The sequence below is a fragment of the Aspergillus lentulus genome (assembly GCF_001445615.1).
Source record: "Aspergillus lentulus DNA, contig: Alt12, strain: IFM 54703, whole genome shotgun sequence".
Taxonomy (NCBI): Eukaryota; Fungi; Ascomycota; class Eurotiomycetes; order Eurotiales; family Aspergillaceae; genus Aspergillus; species Aspergillus lentulus.
The window spans coordinates 3,978,714-3,996,533 of NW_028322115.1; the positions used below are offsets into that span (position 1 = coordinate 3,978,714).

The window sequence follows — 17,820 nt, forward strand, 5'->3', positions numbered from 1 at the left end:
TATGTGCCACCTGTATTTAAACACGGTCTACAACTTCGGCCACAACCCAGCCTCAATATCCTTCTTGCTATCCTCCCTCAACACCCGCTTCAGGATCTTTCCACTGGCAGTCTTCGCAATGGCATCCACAAACTTGACCCCCCCAGTCAGCGCCTTGTACCTCGCCAGCCTCTCCCCAAGATACTTCCTCACATCCTCCTCCGTGAGCTTCTCACCCTCCCCGCCAGGCCGTCTAACCACATACGCCCGCGGGTACTCGGTATCCGCCCCAGGAACTACCACCCCAATCACCGCCGCATCAACAATAAGCGGATGGCCCAGCAGCACAGCCTCCAGCTCCGCCGGCGCAACCTGGAACCCACGGACCTTGATAAGCTCTTTCCGCCGGTCGACAATGTACCATTTGCGCGTGCGCCCGTCGCAGTACGCGATATCCCCCGTTTTGAACCAGCCCTCGGCATCGAAGGACTCGGCGTTGGCGGAGTCGTTGCGGAAGTACCCTGGTGTGACGATGGGGCCGCGTACGCACAGCTCGCCGCGGACGTCGAATGCGGAGATGTTGTCCCCGTTTTCGTCGATTAGTCTGGAGAGTTAGTAATCGTCCCATTGGCCAAGGGCAAGCGACTTACTTCGCTTCGACATTCGGAACTAGCCGGCCCACAGACCCCGTGTCGTCGTGCTCTGGGTACGTGAACATTGTCGCGATGGCGGAGGTTTCCGTCATTCCCCAGACCTGGGTGAACGGCGTTCCCTCCTTCAGGAGTGTGCGGAACCGCGTCTGCACCTCTTTATCTAGCGGGGCGGCACCACAGTTGACGTTTTTGATGGAGTGCAGGAACGATCGGGTCCGCGAGAACGGAGACGTCAGGATGGCAATGGCCATGGGCGGGACGACGGCCAGGTCGGTTGTCTGGTATTTCTCATTGGCCACCAGGTAGGTCTCGAGGTCGAAGCGGCGCATCATGTAGACGGTGTGCCCGGCCTTGATGGCGCTGAAGTGTGTTACGATCGCGGCTGCGACGTGGAAGACGGGCATTGCGACGACGCTGGAAACCTGGTATGGTGGGGGATGCACCTCGAAGACCAGCTCATGCTGCGCGATGAGGTTGTGATGCGTGATGGTCACGGCTTTGGGAAGGCCCGTCGTCCCACTGCTGAATAGTCGTGCGGCAGTGGTTTCCTTGGCTCGTTGCAGGTTGTTAAAGGCCAGCCAGTCCTCTTCGCCGTGGTTGAAGAGATCCTTCCATGATCGGTGACCAGCGGGTACTTCCTGTCCCAAGACATCGAAGATGAGCAGGTTCCCTTCGGGGATGCCTCTCTCCTTGACGGCTGCAAGAACAGACGTCAGAATCTCCGGCTCGGAGATGACAAACTTTACGTCTGCCGCCTTGAAATGATGCGCTAGCTCCATCGTCGTGTAGGATGGATTGGTACCGGTGTAGATACCGCCCGTGCCGACGATGGCCAGAACAAGCATGCAATAGTGGATCTATTATGCATTAGCCTTGCAAGGGATATCAGAGGGGTTGTGTACATCGTTGAAAGAGTGGATAGCGATGCAATCGCCTGGTTTGACTCCCCAGGCGCGTAGGCCGGCAATCAACTGGCGGACGATCTTCCGAGCCTGAGCGCAGCTGATTGATCGGGAGGGGTTATTGACATCAATGTAGATCTGTCAGCGTCAGTATTTTGCTTCAGCTTTCATGAGATCGTCTACCGGTCGGTTTGCGTCATATGTATTGTCGAAGATGTATGAGATGACATCCACAGAAGGGAGAAGAACGCGCTCCGCCGGTTCAAAGATCATCTTGCCGCGTTGACAGTGTAATTGAAGAATGTAGCTACTGTGGAGTGGTGTGTTGGAGATGAAGTTATTCAAGTCGATCTGTTGTTCAGCGCACGGTTGTTACCCCGCTCCGCCCAGCCCTCAAAGCCTCAACTCCGCAGTGAATAGGTGCCTGAGCAAAGGTGTCATGTGGAACTTGCAGCTTGTGCTCATGCATATTATTCCAATGTAGTAAGCTTGTATTTATACAGATGAACCCGCAGCAGGGTCATCACCTCAAGATTATGTATGTCTAATGCAACAGTCCACTAGTGACCTAGATTACCGTCCCCATTGAGGAACATTCAGCACCATCCCCATGATAATCCCACTAATGAGACCCGCACACGGCAGCGTCAGCACCCAACCAAGGAAGATCTTCGCCAGCTGTTTCCAATTAATACTCTTCAGATCTATGGTCACCAGCGCAACACCCAACACGGCGCCGGTAATGCACTGCGTCGTGGACACAGGCAGACCCAGCCGCAACGCAAGCAGGACTGTAATGGCAGCGCCAAGTTCCATGCTGTACCCGCGGGTAGGAGAATGCTTGGTAATGCGGTTGCCGAGTCTGCGCATGATGTGGTAGCCGAAGGTCCAGAAGCCTAGTTCGTTAGTATAGATACTCACTAGGGAGGAAGAGAGACTTACCAACTCCCAGGCCTAGACCGCCAACGGCTTGATCCAGATCGGGGTATCGGTTTTGGTGGAGGCCACGCCGGTGTGCCAGGTCATGTACTCGGTGGTGAATGGGCCGATGGCATTGGAGATATCGTTGGCGCCGTGGGAGATGGACATGATCTGCCGTAGCATTAGAATAGATATTCAGGAGTGTGGCGACTAAACGTACCATAGCAGAGCAAACCTGGGCCGTTGTCCAAAGATGCTCAACCTTGTTATCGAACTGGGGAGCCCGGCGGTGGATATCTTCCAGACCCTTCGACTGGTGGTGGATGACGTCCCGGGTAATACCATAGGTGAAAACAAGCTTGAGGGTCGCGTAGATGCGCTTTGGGTGAGCCCAGGGGAGCGATCCAGAGCCTGGAGCTCCTTCTGGTGCTTCTCCGCGAGCTTCGCGTCGGCGCGCTGGGCTTCGCTCTCGGCGGTGTTGCGGTCACCCTTGATTGGCTCGATTTCCGGGCTGGCGAGGGTGGACTGCTGGCCCTCCGTGACTGAGCCAAGGGTATCGGTGTCGCTCTTTTCATCGGTCGCTTTCAGGTCGCTCTTGTAGTAGTTGGGGACAATGCCCTTGTCGGGGATACCGGGGAAGTAGAGGGTGTAGCCATCGCGCTGGAGGAGAGGGCCTCTGGGGATGTGCCAGAACCGGAGACGACGGTCTTCCTTGACGAGGCTGATACCAATTAGCAGAACTCTAGATAATCGAGAAGATGACATACCTGCGCCAGTAGTTAGGAACAAAGAAGACAGCGCTGATGACCCAGACACCGGCAAAGACACCAAGGATGATACCGCAGGCCTTACCAACACCTAGGTCCTCGAGCTTGGGAACGCCATGTCCACCGCTGATGACTATGAACAAGGCCAGAATTCCAGCGGTAAGAGCACGGTAGAATGGAAGAATGCGCAGAGCCTACTTCATCAGATCCTCGCGCGAGTGCACCAAAAACCGGATACTCATGAAGATGATGGCACTGAATCCAGCCGAGATGACGGGCGCAATACCCCAGCAGGCAGCAATCTGGGAGACACTCTGAGACTTCCATCCCCAGTGAACAGGGAGATCCGACGCGATGGCAACACCGATGAGAGCGCCGATAATGGACTGGGTGGTGGAGACGGGGAAACCGAAGTAAGTGCAGACGGTAAGCCAAATCGAGGAGCCTATAACACGTCAGCAACGAAGAGGTATCCAAGCCCGGCAATGAGACACACCAACTTCTGCCGCCACCATGGCCATGATCAGAACTCCGGGCGAGCCGAGGAAGCGGTCGATGGAGAAGACACCACTGCGGATGGTCGAGGTGACCTGCTGTCCAAGGGCAATGGCGCCGATGAATTCCGTAATGGTTGCGAGGATATCGGCTTGGATCAAGGTCAGAGATCTCGAGCTGACCGACGTCGCGTAAGAGTTGGCCACATCCTATGAGGAAGATGTCAGTCTGGCTCAAACGAGCGAAGTTCCAAGGAAGGAGAACATACATTGGCACAGATACCCCAGACGGAGATCAAGAAGAAGATGTTACCGATGGCAAAAAGCCAGTCAAGGTCGTGATTGACAGCCGTGTTGGTACTTTAGTCTACAACGTCGAGTCACGACTTGGATTGATGTAGGACGGTCGACGGGGAAGAGAATGTTGCCGTGGGAGACATCCTTTATACACTCTAGAGGTAATGTCATTGTTGCATTGATCTCGATTTCTAGAAAAAGCCCACGCGAACTCCAAATCCTAGCCATGTGGGAAGAACAGCCAGGGACAGAGCATTACAATAGACAAGCTGACCATCAAATCACAGTGCCGCAATGCAAAGGGTGCACTCAGACGCAGTCCCAGTTCCTCGACGAACCATGATCACAATGATTCGAGCACAGGAGTATGTCACTGTCCAGACACCAAGCGGAGTCTTCGCTAGGAGAAGCTTCCTTGTCGAGGCCCCAGCGCCCGCCAAGTCCGTCCGCCGCGCTTGGCGTAATTTCCCTTCCGTTGCGGAGCTTATCAGGTTGTCAACAACGGAACCGATGTGGATACAAAAAGTGGACTGCTTGTGTCTAGCAGCGAACGAGATCCAGGCACGCAAGCACGAGTGCTCCTGTCATTTCTTGTATGCTTCCATAAGAAATGACAAGGAAGTTCAAGCAATGCCAACGACGCCTGGCTCGAGAGATTGGCAAGAGTGCTGTCGTGGATGGTCAATGTAGCAAGAGCCCGCGTGTGGTGGCACTTACAGAACGAAATAAGTTCATTATGGGTCTATGACTCGTGTTCCAGTGGATCTCAGGGTACTATTGTAGGTGATCCTGAGTTTGACTACTACCGCATAGGCCGCTTGGTCTGGGAGTGGTTACCTATCTGCCACTTACATCGCAGTTCATGCCATGGCTTGCAATTATTTTGGGATCTTGGTCTCCAGTTCTCGATTCCCTGATGGTCTTTCGCCTGTTTGATAATGAGAATATTACTGGCATTCTTATCAGAACTTTCATAGCCTTAGTTCAAAGTACTCTGTCCTCTGTACTCTGTACTTTTATAATGACAATGGCGAAAGAGTTGTCCTTACTTTTTTATATTGCCTGAACCAAGGAATGTAGTCGTACTCCTGCTATGAGCTAGTTTGATCTCGAGTTATGAATACACAGTATAACAGACACTAATTAAACTCGTTTGGAAACAGGAGTTATGAATAAGCGAGCAGATCCAGATCGGACTTGAGTATATCCATGTTTAACTCAGACCCAATCCCGTCGCAAATGTACCTTATACATTGGCCATTCTGACTAACAGAAACTTCGTAGCGGGGATGAATCCAAGCCCAGGTGGCGCGCCTTCGTCAGAAACATCGGCGAGACCAAATGAACTTGCCCTGGAACCGATGATACACGTGCTGACTAGCAAGGGACTGGTGAATACATAGAACAAGCTGAATCCTACGAGGGTACGTTACGCCCGTTATGTACCTAGACTTAGCCCAACTCTCAGACCGGGCTAGAAGCCCCCTGGAACGGTTCCTCTCGCTCTGCTAAAGATCCGTTCTCAGAACCCTAGGCTGGGCCTTTTGATTAGGAACTGTAAAGCGGTCTCTTGTTGTTATGCGTGCCATGACTTATCTCAATTCGACAACATATTAACGCGCATAATGTACCCTTATATTATCTAAAAGCCTTCCCTCTAATCACAGTCCTTGGAGGTGGTGCAACGTGCTACTCCGAGCTGAAAGCCTAATAATCCCTTCAGCTGGGAGTGATAGTGGCGCGACACGAGTCAGCTCGATAGAATATCTACTCCAATGAATGATGGGTACGGATTTTGCCCAGATTACCCTTTGCGGTGGCGGCGCACGCCACCTGGATGTATTATCGAGGTCTGACCTAGGTGAAGATAGGTTTGGGACCGGTGATTGGGTCTATAAGCTTTATCAAGCATTGGCTATCTTACTAGTGCAATACAGTCTAGATGATTGTATGTGGCTGTTGATTTGACATGGTGAATAGTAGACAAGCTAACAATGTGCTTTGAGCTGCTACAAAATTATAGTAGATGTTCGACAGAGAATTTCATCATTGTGTTGAATTCTATTCCGATCGTTAGACGTTATGTGGACATCATATGTTGAATCAAAGTCAATAATGTGCGCCGCTGCAATATCAGGACCCATAAAAGTCAAATAACAGACGCCTACTCTAATCTGAACGTCTAAATTCTGTCGTTATGCATCAGTCCACCTACATGATCATAGGAGGCAAATGTATCAAGCATTGCATCAAACTCCATCGAGCCCATCCCTGCCAGTTCTGGTCTATGCGAGAATCCTGCAGTGGGGTTACTCCCCACGAGAAGTCCATATTGCTCGTAAGACTTTGCCTGCGCTTCATGCATCTTCATGTTGAAGTTTTCATCAGTGGGAAAGGAGGATAATTCCCAGGAAGGATCCCGTATGAATGAGACAGGAATACCCGCACTCAATGAAGAGCTCTCGAGTATCTCAGGTCCGAAGGTCGACACAGTAGAAATGGTTGTGAGACCTGGAGAATCAGGTATAGAATTGGGTCTGGAAAGAGGCATTTGGTTCGGAAAATAGCCACCGTCTAGCGTCTGGATGCTGAGAGCAATGTTGCTACACAGACCGGCCATGTAGGTGGTTTTAGACGCACGAGATGCAGGAGACGATTTGGCAGAGAAGAAGCTCGTGTGGGCAGCGAAGGTTGACAGGAGCTCGGCATCGATGCGGTGGTCTTGCTGGTACTCTTTCATGATGGCAACGAAGAGCTCGAGGAACAACGTCGTGGAATAATTCAGGCAGATACTGGGACTAATAAGATAAGATGTCCACTGTTCCTACGAAAGACATACCTTTGATAGAGTGCAAGTTCAACGATGCTATCACCACGGGTATCGCATGTCTCCTGCAATAGCCGAAGGCCGGCCCGCGCATATTCTAAGCGTGAGCATCGGTTGTTGGATGTATGTTCCAACCTTTGAGTCAGGACCCGAAGTGTACATAGTGTGTAGCGCAACTCAGTGAGGCGGAAGGCTTCCTGTGCTGTCATAGTGCTCGCAGGGGAGAGGACATGTTTGTGTTGGATTTCCCAGTCGTCCAAGGTTCGATTGATCTGCTGAGCTTGACGAATAATGTAGTCTCGCCCCTCGCGAGCTGTCCGTGCGGAGTAGAGACGTTGGTAAACGTCTTCTTCGATACGTGCCAGGGAGATGTGTGCAGAACGTTGATCCCGTGGGATATGCTCCGAGTTTGCCGCTGGGAACGGCAGCCCGCAATGATACGATGGAAGAAGGCAAGGCTTGCCGGCCATGAAAGACGCGTGCTTCTATTCCGTAATTAGCAGGGGCAAGGGACGAATCAATTGCCAGGCTTACATCGATGATGAACAACGACCACCACAGGTCTATCTGTTCTGCGTTCTCCGAATCCGAACTGCATTGGTGGAGGCCGATGGATTTGGATAGCTGGCATGCCTGTGCAAAGACTGTCTCGAAGGTCGCAAGAGAAAAGTATTTTAAGGCGATCAATGCCTGAGTACGTTAGTCAATGAGTACCATCAATGAAGAAGGGCTAGCCTACCATGCTCAACAGTGCCTGCACGTTAGCCAACTGCGGTCTCAACAGTCTCTCGAAATTGTTGTACCCTCGTCGATAGTTTAGTAACAAACTTTTGATGAGCTCCTCTTCCAGTATGTTGTGAGCGATCGAGCCAGCTCTAGTCGCTGCACTATATCTTGCATCCAGTGTCTGTAGAAGGATATTGTTGAACGAGATCACCCAGGCAGGGTCCGGACTGTTGATACTGGGTCCATACTGCTCTTCGATTGCTGACGTGACGCTCTGGCGGTCGTAGATGGGCAGAAAGGGACTAAGGCATGCAAAATATGTTTCTAGGCAGGTCTCCAGAAGTGCTCGTGGTGGTAGCGAAGGCAGCAGGCCGTCTGACTCTGGTATCGACAGGACTGGGCTTTCTCTGGTCAATTTCTCAAACAATTCGCTGACTTCTTGAAGCCGTGACTGCAATGAACAAGTCTGGTCTGGTATGAAATCCGGTGAAGCTGGACTATATTGGCTGTCTGGATTCGAGAACGGCAACAGCGATCGCAGTCTATCGCACGCAGCCTGAGCCTCTGTATATAAAGACGCAAGAGGGGTTGATCCAGGGAAGGGGTGGTCATTGCATTGTTCGGGATTCGTTTTTAAAGAAGCATCTCTGAACGTATTTCCGTCTGCACGCGGGCTATCATTGAGGTCGGTATGACTGTCGTCGGGCGGAATAACTGAGCTTTGCCGCGTAGCAGGGTTTGACGGGGTCTGCGAACGCTCTACGGCTGACAAGCAGCGAAGTACGGCCTCTTCAATCTTCCCGAGACGGTTTCCAAGAACTTCAACATCGTTCACCCTATACAGGCACAGGAGATTAGAATGATTCGGGTCAATTAGACGAGACAGAAAACACAGAGACGAACAGTTTCTTGGTGTGATTGACTCGCTTCCCCTTGTTAGAAAACCCACATGCGAGGTTGGATTTGCGACAGCTCGAGCACTTGGGATATTCCTTGTTGCAACGGACCTTCCGGATACGGCACTCATCACATGCCTCCCTGGACCCTGTTAACGGAGGCACGTTCATGACTGTCGTGCCGTGAGATCCTGGTTGACTGGGAACAGGCTTCACCCTGGTCCGCTTCGCTCCTGTCTGGTCCTGTGTACCCATTGTGTAGTACAGAACAAATATGGAATGGACAACTCCACATGCAAAGCAGAAAAGAGGAGAGCACGGTAGTGATAGACTGGGCCCAGAGTCGAAATGATATACACAGCGGACCACGGTATAAATGATCTTGGGGGAGAATCCACCAGAGATACGAGAGGACTCAACAGACACGAAATCAAGGCTGCGGAGCGGCTCGAAGCCTCTGTCAGCACGGGTGATAAGACCCTGATCTTCATTTAGAAGACGACGATCGGTGTATATTCCGTACCGACCGTCCTTGTCCGACTGGGGGAATATCCAGTAACAGTGCAGGGGTTTCGCTTCGCAAACCCTGAAAGAGGAATAACCAGCAGAACATTGAGGGATACCCCTCCCACTTTTCGTGGAGTAGAGGTCCACAATTCATGTGAAGGGGGAAAGCCAGATGTAGTAAAAGTGATCGTTCGTAAAAAACGCAGTGTACTATGCCGTTTCAAGGAAGTGTGTGGACACTTCTGAACGGATGAAGCACTCAATCCGAAAAGGTATAATCCCTGGTGGGTATAATCTCTGCCCACCAGGGTAGCGTAACAATCATCCAGAGCCACTCCTTTTTGCACCGGCCCATTGTGACTGGCTGCAGTGCTGCATAATCGAAGGTGGATACTGCAGCGGATGAGCGGCATCAACCTCCACATCCACATGTATTCGTTGCACGACCTCGTGGCTGCAGAAGGATCCGAACCCTTCACGCACCAGGGATTCCTGGACCGCAAAAGGCGAGCTGACCGGGTGCCATCGGGCCTTCCAGAGGGCCGTTTCTTCGTCTTCTGACTGAAGGTTCTGCTCGACCCCGAACAAGCTTCGATTCAAGAGTTGTGGCTGGAACTCAGTATTCTTCTCAGATAAGGAAGGTTCGATGTTTCCCACACGCCAGCAATTGTGGAAAGTCCCTCCCGGAGCAATTGGACATTGCAGAACTTCCATTAGCTACTAGTCGAAGAGCAACCGGCTGTGCATGAGACCCTTGCTGTCTTGCCAGGTTTACACCTGCGAGCTGAGATGGGAACCTTTCTCGAAATCTTTCAATAATACGCAATCCAGAGGCCTTCGGATAAACTGCACCAGACTCCACAGATCTTACTTGGGGGCGGAAGGAGGAGGGGGGGGGGGAGGGGGCGCCGGGAAGAGTCCGGGTTCCGCCAAGTCGAGGAGACACATCTCCAATCTAGAAATGACGTTAGGGACTCAGGGATTCTGATTACGTGTGATTGCGGACATTTCCTCGGGCTTTCGCATTCTGCAGGGTAGAGAATCCCCTTTGCAGACTCGCAAGCTCGCAGCTCAGTAGTTCAAATTTTAGCACCTTCTAGCCGGAGTGGGTAACGCTCGAGTCCAGAATTGTCGAGATTGTTCGCCAAGCGCAGCTAATCAGAGTGCGTGCTCGATTAGTCTCCGATACTTGCCAATCGTCCTGCGCCCGTCTATGGCGCTCTTTCGTATTTCGCTTAGGTCTCAACGCGGGAGATTGACATGCCGAACGATCGATGTAACCTTGTAAGACCATACTCTAGGATGAATCGTGTTTCAGTGTATCGAAATGTCAATCATGATGAGTGAATATGACGATAGCTCGGCGAGGGTCAGTGCCAAAAGCTGAGAAGAATATGCACGGATATATTCCTAATGTGGACAAGAGGTAATATAGAGGGATGTCTCCAATCTCGATGGCGTGCAGAAAAAGGACGGGATAATATCGACAGCAGCTGCCGGAATACTCTACAACCTGGGCTGGCTGATCGGTCTGCTCCGACTTAGCCAGCTCAACCCCCTGGATCAACAGGGGGGTTGTAATACCGAATGCCCACAATGTATTCTCGGTTGATGCCCAAGAGACAATGATGTACTCCCAGGATGACCAGATGGAGCCTCACCACCATCGTCACTATCATCAGAAACGCGAGAGCAGAAAAAAGCTACCTGGTCTGGGTCGTGTGTTGGTTGGACAGCAGGCATATTGGGCGCAATGACCTTCGCACCGTGATGCTTATCTGGCGGTACATTGCTCATTCACTGTGCAATCATGTCTTTCCCGGTCGTCACTGACGAATCTAAGTGGACCGCTATATCATGGCCCGAGCCTCGTTTTATGCCAGCTGCGTTAGATCTCGTAATATCAGTGATTAATCTCACTATCGGTCGGTCATGATTTGTGGAATGGTCCATATCAATATATTGCTTACTCCATCAGGAGACCGAAGCGCGTCCACGATGAAGGATTCTTCGGCATTCCCCGTTCTTCTCTGGGCTCTGATAACGAGCCCTGCAGGATTAATGACGAGTGCGAAATCACCTTGTGGAAGGATACATGCAGCATGCCCATGCAGGACTTTCCCACAGCCACGATGACTGAGACAAGGCAGGGATCTCTCGTACGAGCTCGTCTTGGCCTATGGTGTACATTCTGCTCAACACGCGGACTTGTGTGAGGATCAGCGCTGCAGTCTCCGTGGGAGAATCTGGTTTCTGCAACGCTCTATGGCCGTCTCCACTTTGAAGGGGCATTCTGCAGCTCAAGTGCTCCGACGTTTCACCTTGGAGATCATCAGGCAAGACGGAGAGGAATGCCGTGGCTGGAGGGGAATCTTGGCAAGTCCAGACGCGTTCAAGCGGAGGGGGTCTCCAAGAGCAAATCCGAGGACTAGTCTGCCGCTATTCTGTACGAGGAATGCCAAGATCGCGCAGAGTCCGACCAAATAATGCCCAAAAGGGCAATAAAACACGCAGAATCACCTTGGCGTCACCCCGAATGGGCGTCAGAGTCGGAGAGATGCAAACGAGCAGGTTGCACCAGACGCCAAGTCGCCATTAACCAATAGTGTCCAGTCGGTGGCGTTGCCGAGCCCGAGCACCGCCATGATCTGATTCAGGAGCAATTACTCCGTACGTTGTCAGAGTGATAGTCTAGAATCTAGATAAAGCTGGGCAGTCTCGCATCAATATGATTTCCTTGGGTGGTGGATTGCCAAGGGAGGGGGACGACTCCTCTGCCAGGTCGACACCGTGGATATCATCAATCTGAAATTATCCGCGAGTCAGCTGGGCTCTTTTCAATTCACAGGTTCTCCGGAGCGCCAATTTGAACCATGCAAGACAACTAATATTATGAGAGCAGCGGGATATATCAAGAAGATGAGGCAATTTCCGCGCGTCCTACCCGCATCACACGACGTTCTTCCAAGATGGTTACATCGATCCAAGAAAGATCGACCGGGTAATCACTATCAGCCTGTTTACACTGCAATATCCACAGTACGAGGCTGGCGGTAACAGATGAACACTCAGCACTTGTACGTGCTGCTCGATGTCTGGGGAGAACCTTACTCAGGATGATACGCCAGTGTACGCCACGTTGATTTCTGACGCTCGCGACCGAGGAACTGACTCACCAGCTGATTCAGCTCATTGGTTCTGGTTATATACGTTTCAGCGCTCATTCCCGGGGATCCTGGCATCGCCATCATAGGAGCAATGTATTCGACTACGTGGCGACGAGCGAGGGCACAAGGTCATAGGCTCTGCCGCCTACCGAGAGTGCATTGGCTCAATTTCGTTACACCAGGAACTTCCGGAGTAGTTTCAAACTTTCTTCGATGCAGTTCTTGAGCACACGACCTCAGGGTCACTGGGACACAGTGTATTATGGCGCTGAAGCTCTCTATATCTGGTCAATGCGCCAGAAGAGCGCGTCCAAAAGCAGGATTTTTACAAATGCGACACCGTGCATGCGATCGGCATATTGCTGCTACTGAAGTACTACATCTTGGTATGATTTCTACTCACATACCTCTCTAGTGGATTGCATTACCATCAACATAACACTAATGCAGGTCTCATTTACAGTCATATGACAGTATCGATTGGTCTATTCGTCAGCCTCTGGCCGAACACTCCTTGTGGTTCTCAGCAGCGCCGCGTTTGCCCTCGTCTGCCACTCCAAGCCTTCAATCCAGCCTGAATGAACGTGGTATCCGCCTAATTCGTCGGCAAGGAGATTCTGAGCGTACTGCTTGGCCTCCTTTGAAACTCAGGGATTCCTTGGGGGACTACCTTCTTGCCAGGGCTACCATTTGGAGGATCGGAACGGATAGACCTGCAACTCGCAGCCACTGAGGGCGCAGATTGTCTTCAGCGCGACACATTGTGTGTTGAGAAGACATTGTCATTTGAGAAGAGTTTCTGATTATATTGTGTGCGACCTTGATTCACACGGCTATTCAGAACTGGTAGATAGTTGCTGTTTCTGCTTCGGTCTTCCTTTCGTTGGTATATACAACCCATCGCTAGAGCTGAATTCACCTCCGGCGTCCAACGCGCAAGTCGGGGTTTATCCGTTCGCATAGCTGGTTTCTATGGACAAGACGTGGAGGATAAATTAGTGATGACATCGATACCCCACCAAATCCCTTATCATAACGTCAATTAGTTCCCATTGGGTGATCCACGGGACCAGTTTCTTCTGGTATTCCAACCGGACTTTGAGGGGCCTATTTGATGAACTAGGATCCCTAGTGTAATAATAATGACCTAACTTAAGTGAATAGACTCTCGGTATGCCGAATACTCATCTTCATTGCTGAGACACGGCAGGAAGAAACTCTATCATCAACCGATGAAGCCTCCGCACTGTTCTTTAGCCTATACTTGCGGCCTCGATCCAATCTAGAGACCAATGATTCTTCCATCCTCAGTGCGCCACGTATGAATTCACGCACCGACATCCCTAGTCTAAGTCGAGGTAAAGTACGAGTGGGGTTAACCGTCAGGCCTTACAATATGTGGATCGGCTATCCTCCGAATAGTATGTCGGGTAGTAACTAGTGATGAGACATTGCCTGATGTACATGGCATCTCCGTAAGTGTCTGTAGCTTTAGTGCCATTACTGCAGAATACTATTCAAAAAAAATGGAGTTATATGTCAGAAGTATGGGGCCATATATCGTTTTCCTCTTTGAGTAGGCTGTTTGTTCCATGTTGCTGTCGGATGGGATTGGCGGGTGGATAACGTCATGATGAGGTTATCCAGCAGCTCATCAGTCATCCAATAGTCACGAAGGGATGACTTCTCCAAAACATCTAGCTTGTGTCAAAGTGATCAACACTCTACTATTATTGAATCATGATCATATCAAGGGGTAGATCAAGCGATAGTTATATAATCCATTGCCGCTTAAGGAAACCTTGGAAGACCTGCGGGACCTGTACTTTATCTGATTCGAGCACCATCCAGGCGATCCCTCAGCCTTACAGGTTCCGGGTTTGTCTTCATACTGTATGACAGGAATCTTCTAGGCGTCAGAAGTGTCATAGCTCCTGCTAAATATAACCAGATCAGTGAATGAATGTGGCTGATCTCCATCGTCGATGATTCACTGTGGTTGAGATAGATGACGTCATTTACCGCTGCTCACCACCAAGCCTCCAGGACCATAACCCTGCTTAGCAGACGATTCATCCTGACGACAGGGTTTCATGCTTTCAGTGAATCTAGACTTTCTTGCACTTAAATCCCACGGCAGTACTTTAGAGTAAATAGTCAGGCGCAAGTAAAACTCGACAACCCGTCAACAACACAACCACATCGTCATGGCATCTGAAGAACAGAAAAAGCGAGGCTTGATCATAGTCTCCAACCGTCTGCCACTGTCGCTGAAGAAGGTCGACGGAGGTTTCGAGTCCACCCTCTCCAGCGGTGGACTGGTGACTGCCTTGTCAGGTCTGACCAACTCGACGACATTCAAATGGTTCGGCTGGCCAGGAGTCAACATCCCTGATCCCGAAGAGCAGAAGAGGGCAGCCGAATCTCTTGAACAAAAGGGCGCAAAGGGTATTTTTCTAGAGGAGAAGCTGGGGCATGCTCATTATAACGGATTCTCGAGTACGTCACCCAACCCAAGTGGGCAGAACCGAGCTGACATGATCTAGATTCCATTCTCTGGCCGATCCTCCATTATCAGTCTGGTGTCGACTTCAACGAGGATTACTGGAAGGCCTACCAGCGCGTCAATGAGATCTTTGCCGATACGGTCGCCAACGAAGCGCAAGACGGCGATCTGATCTGGGTGCACGACTACCATCTCCTGCTTCTGCCTGAGCTCCTGCGCGAGCGTCTCAAGAGCCAGGGGAAGAAGTGCCCGATTGGGTTTACTCTGCACACTCCCTTCCCAGCAGGAGATTTCTGGCGCTCTCTGCCGGTCGAGAAGGAGCTGCTCAAGGGTGTTCTTGCGTGCGACGTGATCGGATTCCATACCGAAGAGTACAAGCGCAATTTTACCGAGGCCTGCGAGCAGAGCTTGTATGTACCTACACTTCGATCCGGATTGAGTCGCGCTAACAGTGGACAGGGGCGCTCAAGCTACAGACAACAATCAAATCCAATTTGAAGACCATCGTGCTCATGTCGGTGTATTCGTGGTTGGCATTGATCCCCAGAAGTTTGACAATGCGTTGAAAGACGACACGGTCATCAAACGTATCCAGGAATTGGACGAGGAGTACAAGGACAAGATTGTCATTGTCGGCGTGGACCGACTGGACTACACCAAGGGTCTGGTGCAGAAACTCCAGGGATTCGAGGAGTTCCTCAAGGAGAACCCGGAGCTTGCGAAGAAGGTTGTCTTGATCCAGGTTGCGGTTCCCAGTCGCGAGGACGTCAAGGAGTACCAGGAACTCGAAACCGAGATTTCCACCCTCGTCGGGAAGATCTGTGGGACTTATGGTAAGTTTTGTCAATCTGTCTGTAGTGACTCTAGCTGACCGTCCAGCCACCCCGGAGGGTGTACCTCTGATCTACATCCACCGTTCCGTCTCCTTCCCCGAGCTGACGGCGCTGTACTGCGTGGCCAAAGCCTGTCTCATCACGTCTCGGCGAGACGGAATGAACCTGGTAGCCTCGGAGTACGTCGCTTGCCAGGAAGATCGATATGGCGTGCTGGTGCTGTCGGAGCTGGCGGGGGCAGCGTCGTTCATGGGCCATGGCAGTGTCACCTTCCATCCCTCCAGCACTCGCGAGCTCGCCAATGCCATCCACCAGGCGGTTACCATGGACGACGAGGAGAAGAAGCGGCGTTACAAAGAGCTAAGCGAGTTCGTCACGACTCATACGAGGTAAGATGATCTGCTGGCTGTAGATGTTCATGGCTAACAAAAGCAGTGCCAAATGGGGCGAAACCTTTGTGGATACTCTGGCGAAGCATTCAGCGTCTTGAACAGGTCTCCGGGCTGGTTCTAATGTCTTACGAGTTATGACTTGACATGGTATCTCGTTGTTACACCATCCGACGTCAACTGCTTTATGCACGGCACCTGTTATTTCCTTCAGTGATTGTTCAAATAATTACTTTAATGGGACGGTACACGGTGACAATTTATCATCAGTCCTTGTGTGGTGTAGAGCTGGATACCGCATGGACATAGTCCACAATACATCACCTCAACCATTAAATACTCGACTAGCAACTCATTAAAAGAAAGATATTGGTACCCAGAACTGAAAAGACATTCTCTCAGAGAATTCGAATAATTATTCAGTTAAGGTTATGTTTGAGATGTCATACGATGCCATACCAATCCACCCAGCAATGCAGCAACCAATAAATCGACCCCAGGCAGGAAACAAGCAATATCCACCGTTATCTCATTCTGCAGAATCGACCAGTTACATGCCGTATAAGAGACAATTTCATTGTATGAAATCCTGCCACAGCCAACATCTGACCTTGGCAGCCTCTGATATCATCATGACGATCATCTAGTCCAACTACAGTATAATATAACCACCACCTCACTCAGGTACAGCTAGGCTAGCAAGAGCATAACAATCCCATCGACCAAACCAACGTACCTAGTAATAATAATCTAATCCAAAATGCAATCCGTGCTGCAACCCGTAATCGGTCCCAGAAAGGAGATCCACGATCTCACCGGCCGTGTCGCCCTAGTGACCGGCGGAGCCCTGGGTATCGGGTAAGTCAATCATCCTTCTTTTTTTTTTTTCCAGAAGTCCTGCTAAACAGATAGATATGAAATCTCCCGCGCGTTTGTGCTCAATGGCGCACGCGTCATCATGGTCAACCGCAAAGAAGAACAAGGCCAGTCCGCCATCGACAAAATCAAAGAGGAGGCTGGGCCCGACGCAAAAATCGAATGGATCCCCTGCGACATGGGCAATCTGAAAGAAATCAAGGAGGTATTCTCTGGGATCCGCGAGCGGGAGAGTCGACTTGACCTGGTACGAGCACGTTAGCCACAAGGATATATCCACGCCAATGCTGACGGCAACAGCTTATCCTCTCCGCGGGCATCAATGTCAACCAGTACGGCGAGACAACCGACGCGCTAGACCGACACTTCGAGGTGAATTTCCTCGGGCAGTTCTACGTCGTTAATCAGCTTTGGCCTCTACTGCGCAAGACGGCGAAGATGCCTGGGACGCCGCCGCCGCGGGTAGTCTTCGAGTCGTCCGAGCAGCACCGCAATGCGCCCAAGGTGGTGCATTTCGGGTCGGTTGACGAAATCAACAACCCCGAGATCGGCACCACGGAGGTCTACGGCCGGACGAAGCTGGCGATCATCCTGGGGGTCAAGTATGGGCTAGTGGACCGGGTGATTAAGCCGAACAAGGACAATATCTATGCGCTTTCGGTGCATCCTGGCGCGGTGAGTTACTTTTTTCTTCCAGGTTGGCTGTCGGGTGTATAGCTGATGTAGGGAAACAGGTCAACACGGCGATGCAGCAGCAGTGGAAGGACGCGTACCCCGGTTTACTTGGCAAGCTGCTCACGACTGCGATGCTGGCTGTGGGCCGGAATGTCGAGCAGGGCTCGTACAGTGCCTTGTATGCGGCGACGAGTCCAGAGATCGAGGAGAGGGGATGGAATGGGTACTACTTTAGCGATGTGGCACAGCCGGGGAAGGAGTCGGCGCAGGCGTCGGATCCGATGTTGGGTGCTGCGTTGTGGGATTTGAGTCATCGGCTTATCAAGGAGAAGGTTGGGGAGGATGGACTGGTGGATTGGAATGCTTAATCGCTATATAAGTATACCGGTCATTCAATAGACTGCC

The 17,820-nt window shown here is 51.3% G+C and overlaps 4 protein-coding genes across 4 annotated transcripts; 1 reads left to right on the forward strand and 3 right to left on the reverse strand.

Moving 5' to 3' along the window:
- Positions 1-27: 27 nt before the first annotated feature.
- Positions 28-1,807, reverse strand: ALT_7237 (acyl--CoA ligase; the record flags this gene model as incomplete). Its single annotated transcript, XM_033557221.2, has 4 exons — positions 28-583; positions 630-1,489; positions 1,535-1,672; positions 1,718-1,807. 4 exons carry the CDS (start codon positions 1,805-1,807, stop codon positions 28-30), a joined length of 1,644 nt encoding a protein of 547 aa, XP_033413112.2.
- A 300-nt stretch (positions 1,808-2,107) lies between these two features.
- On the reverse strand, positions 2,108-2,404 carry ALT_7238 (inorganic phosphate transporter; the record flags this gene model as incomplete). The annotated part of the gene is made up of 1 exon (XM_033557220.1): positions 2,108-2,404. The coding sequence occupies one exon, from the start codon at positions 2,402-2,404 to the stop codon at positions 2,108-2,110; it is 297 nt and encodes a 98-aa protein (XP_033413111.1).
- An 84-nt stretch (positions 2,405-2,488) lies between these two features.
- Positions 2,489-8,717, reverse strand: ALT_7239 (phosphate-repressible phosphate permease pho-4; the record flags this gene model as incomplete). The annotated part of the gene is made up of 13 exons (XM_089600205.1): positions 2,489-2,626; positions 2,676-2,729; positions 2,798-3,176; positions 3,223-3,348; positions 3,421-3,667; positions 3,719-3,926; positions 3,986-4,076; positions 4,399-4,496; positions 6,229-6,811; positions 6,853-7,325; positions 7,375-7,530; positions 7,580-8,402; positions 8,470-8,717. The coding sequence occupies 13 exons, from the start codon at positions 8,715-8,717 to the stop codon at positions 2,489-2,491; spliced, it is 3,624 nt and encodes a 1,207-aa protein (XP_089455667.1).
- A 5,626-nt stretch (positions 8,718-14,343) lies between these two features.
- On the forward strand, positions 14,344-17,783 carry ALT_7240 (alpha,alpha-trehalose-phosphate synthase [UDP-forming] 1; the record flags this gene model as incomplete). Its single annotated transcript, XM_089600206.1, has 8 exons — positions 14,344-14,635; positions 14,683-15,052; positions 15,102-15,475; positions 15,522-15,864; positions 16,660-16,722; positions 16,777-16,987; positions 17,041-17,415; positions 17,475-17,783. 8 exons carry the CDS (start codon positions 14,344-14,346, stop codon positions 17,781-17,783), a joined length of 2,337 nt encoding a protein of 778 aa, XP_089455668.1.
- Between the last annotated feature and the right edge of the window lie 37 nt (positions 17,784-17,820).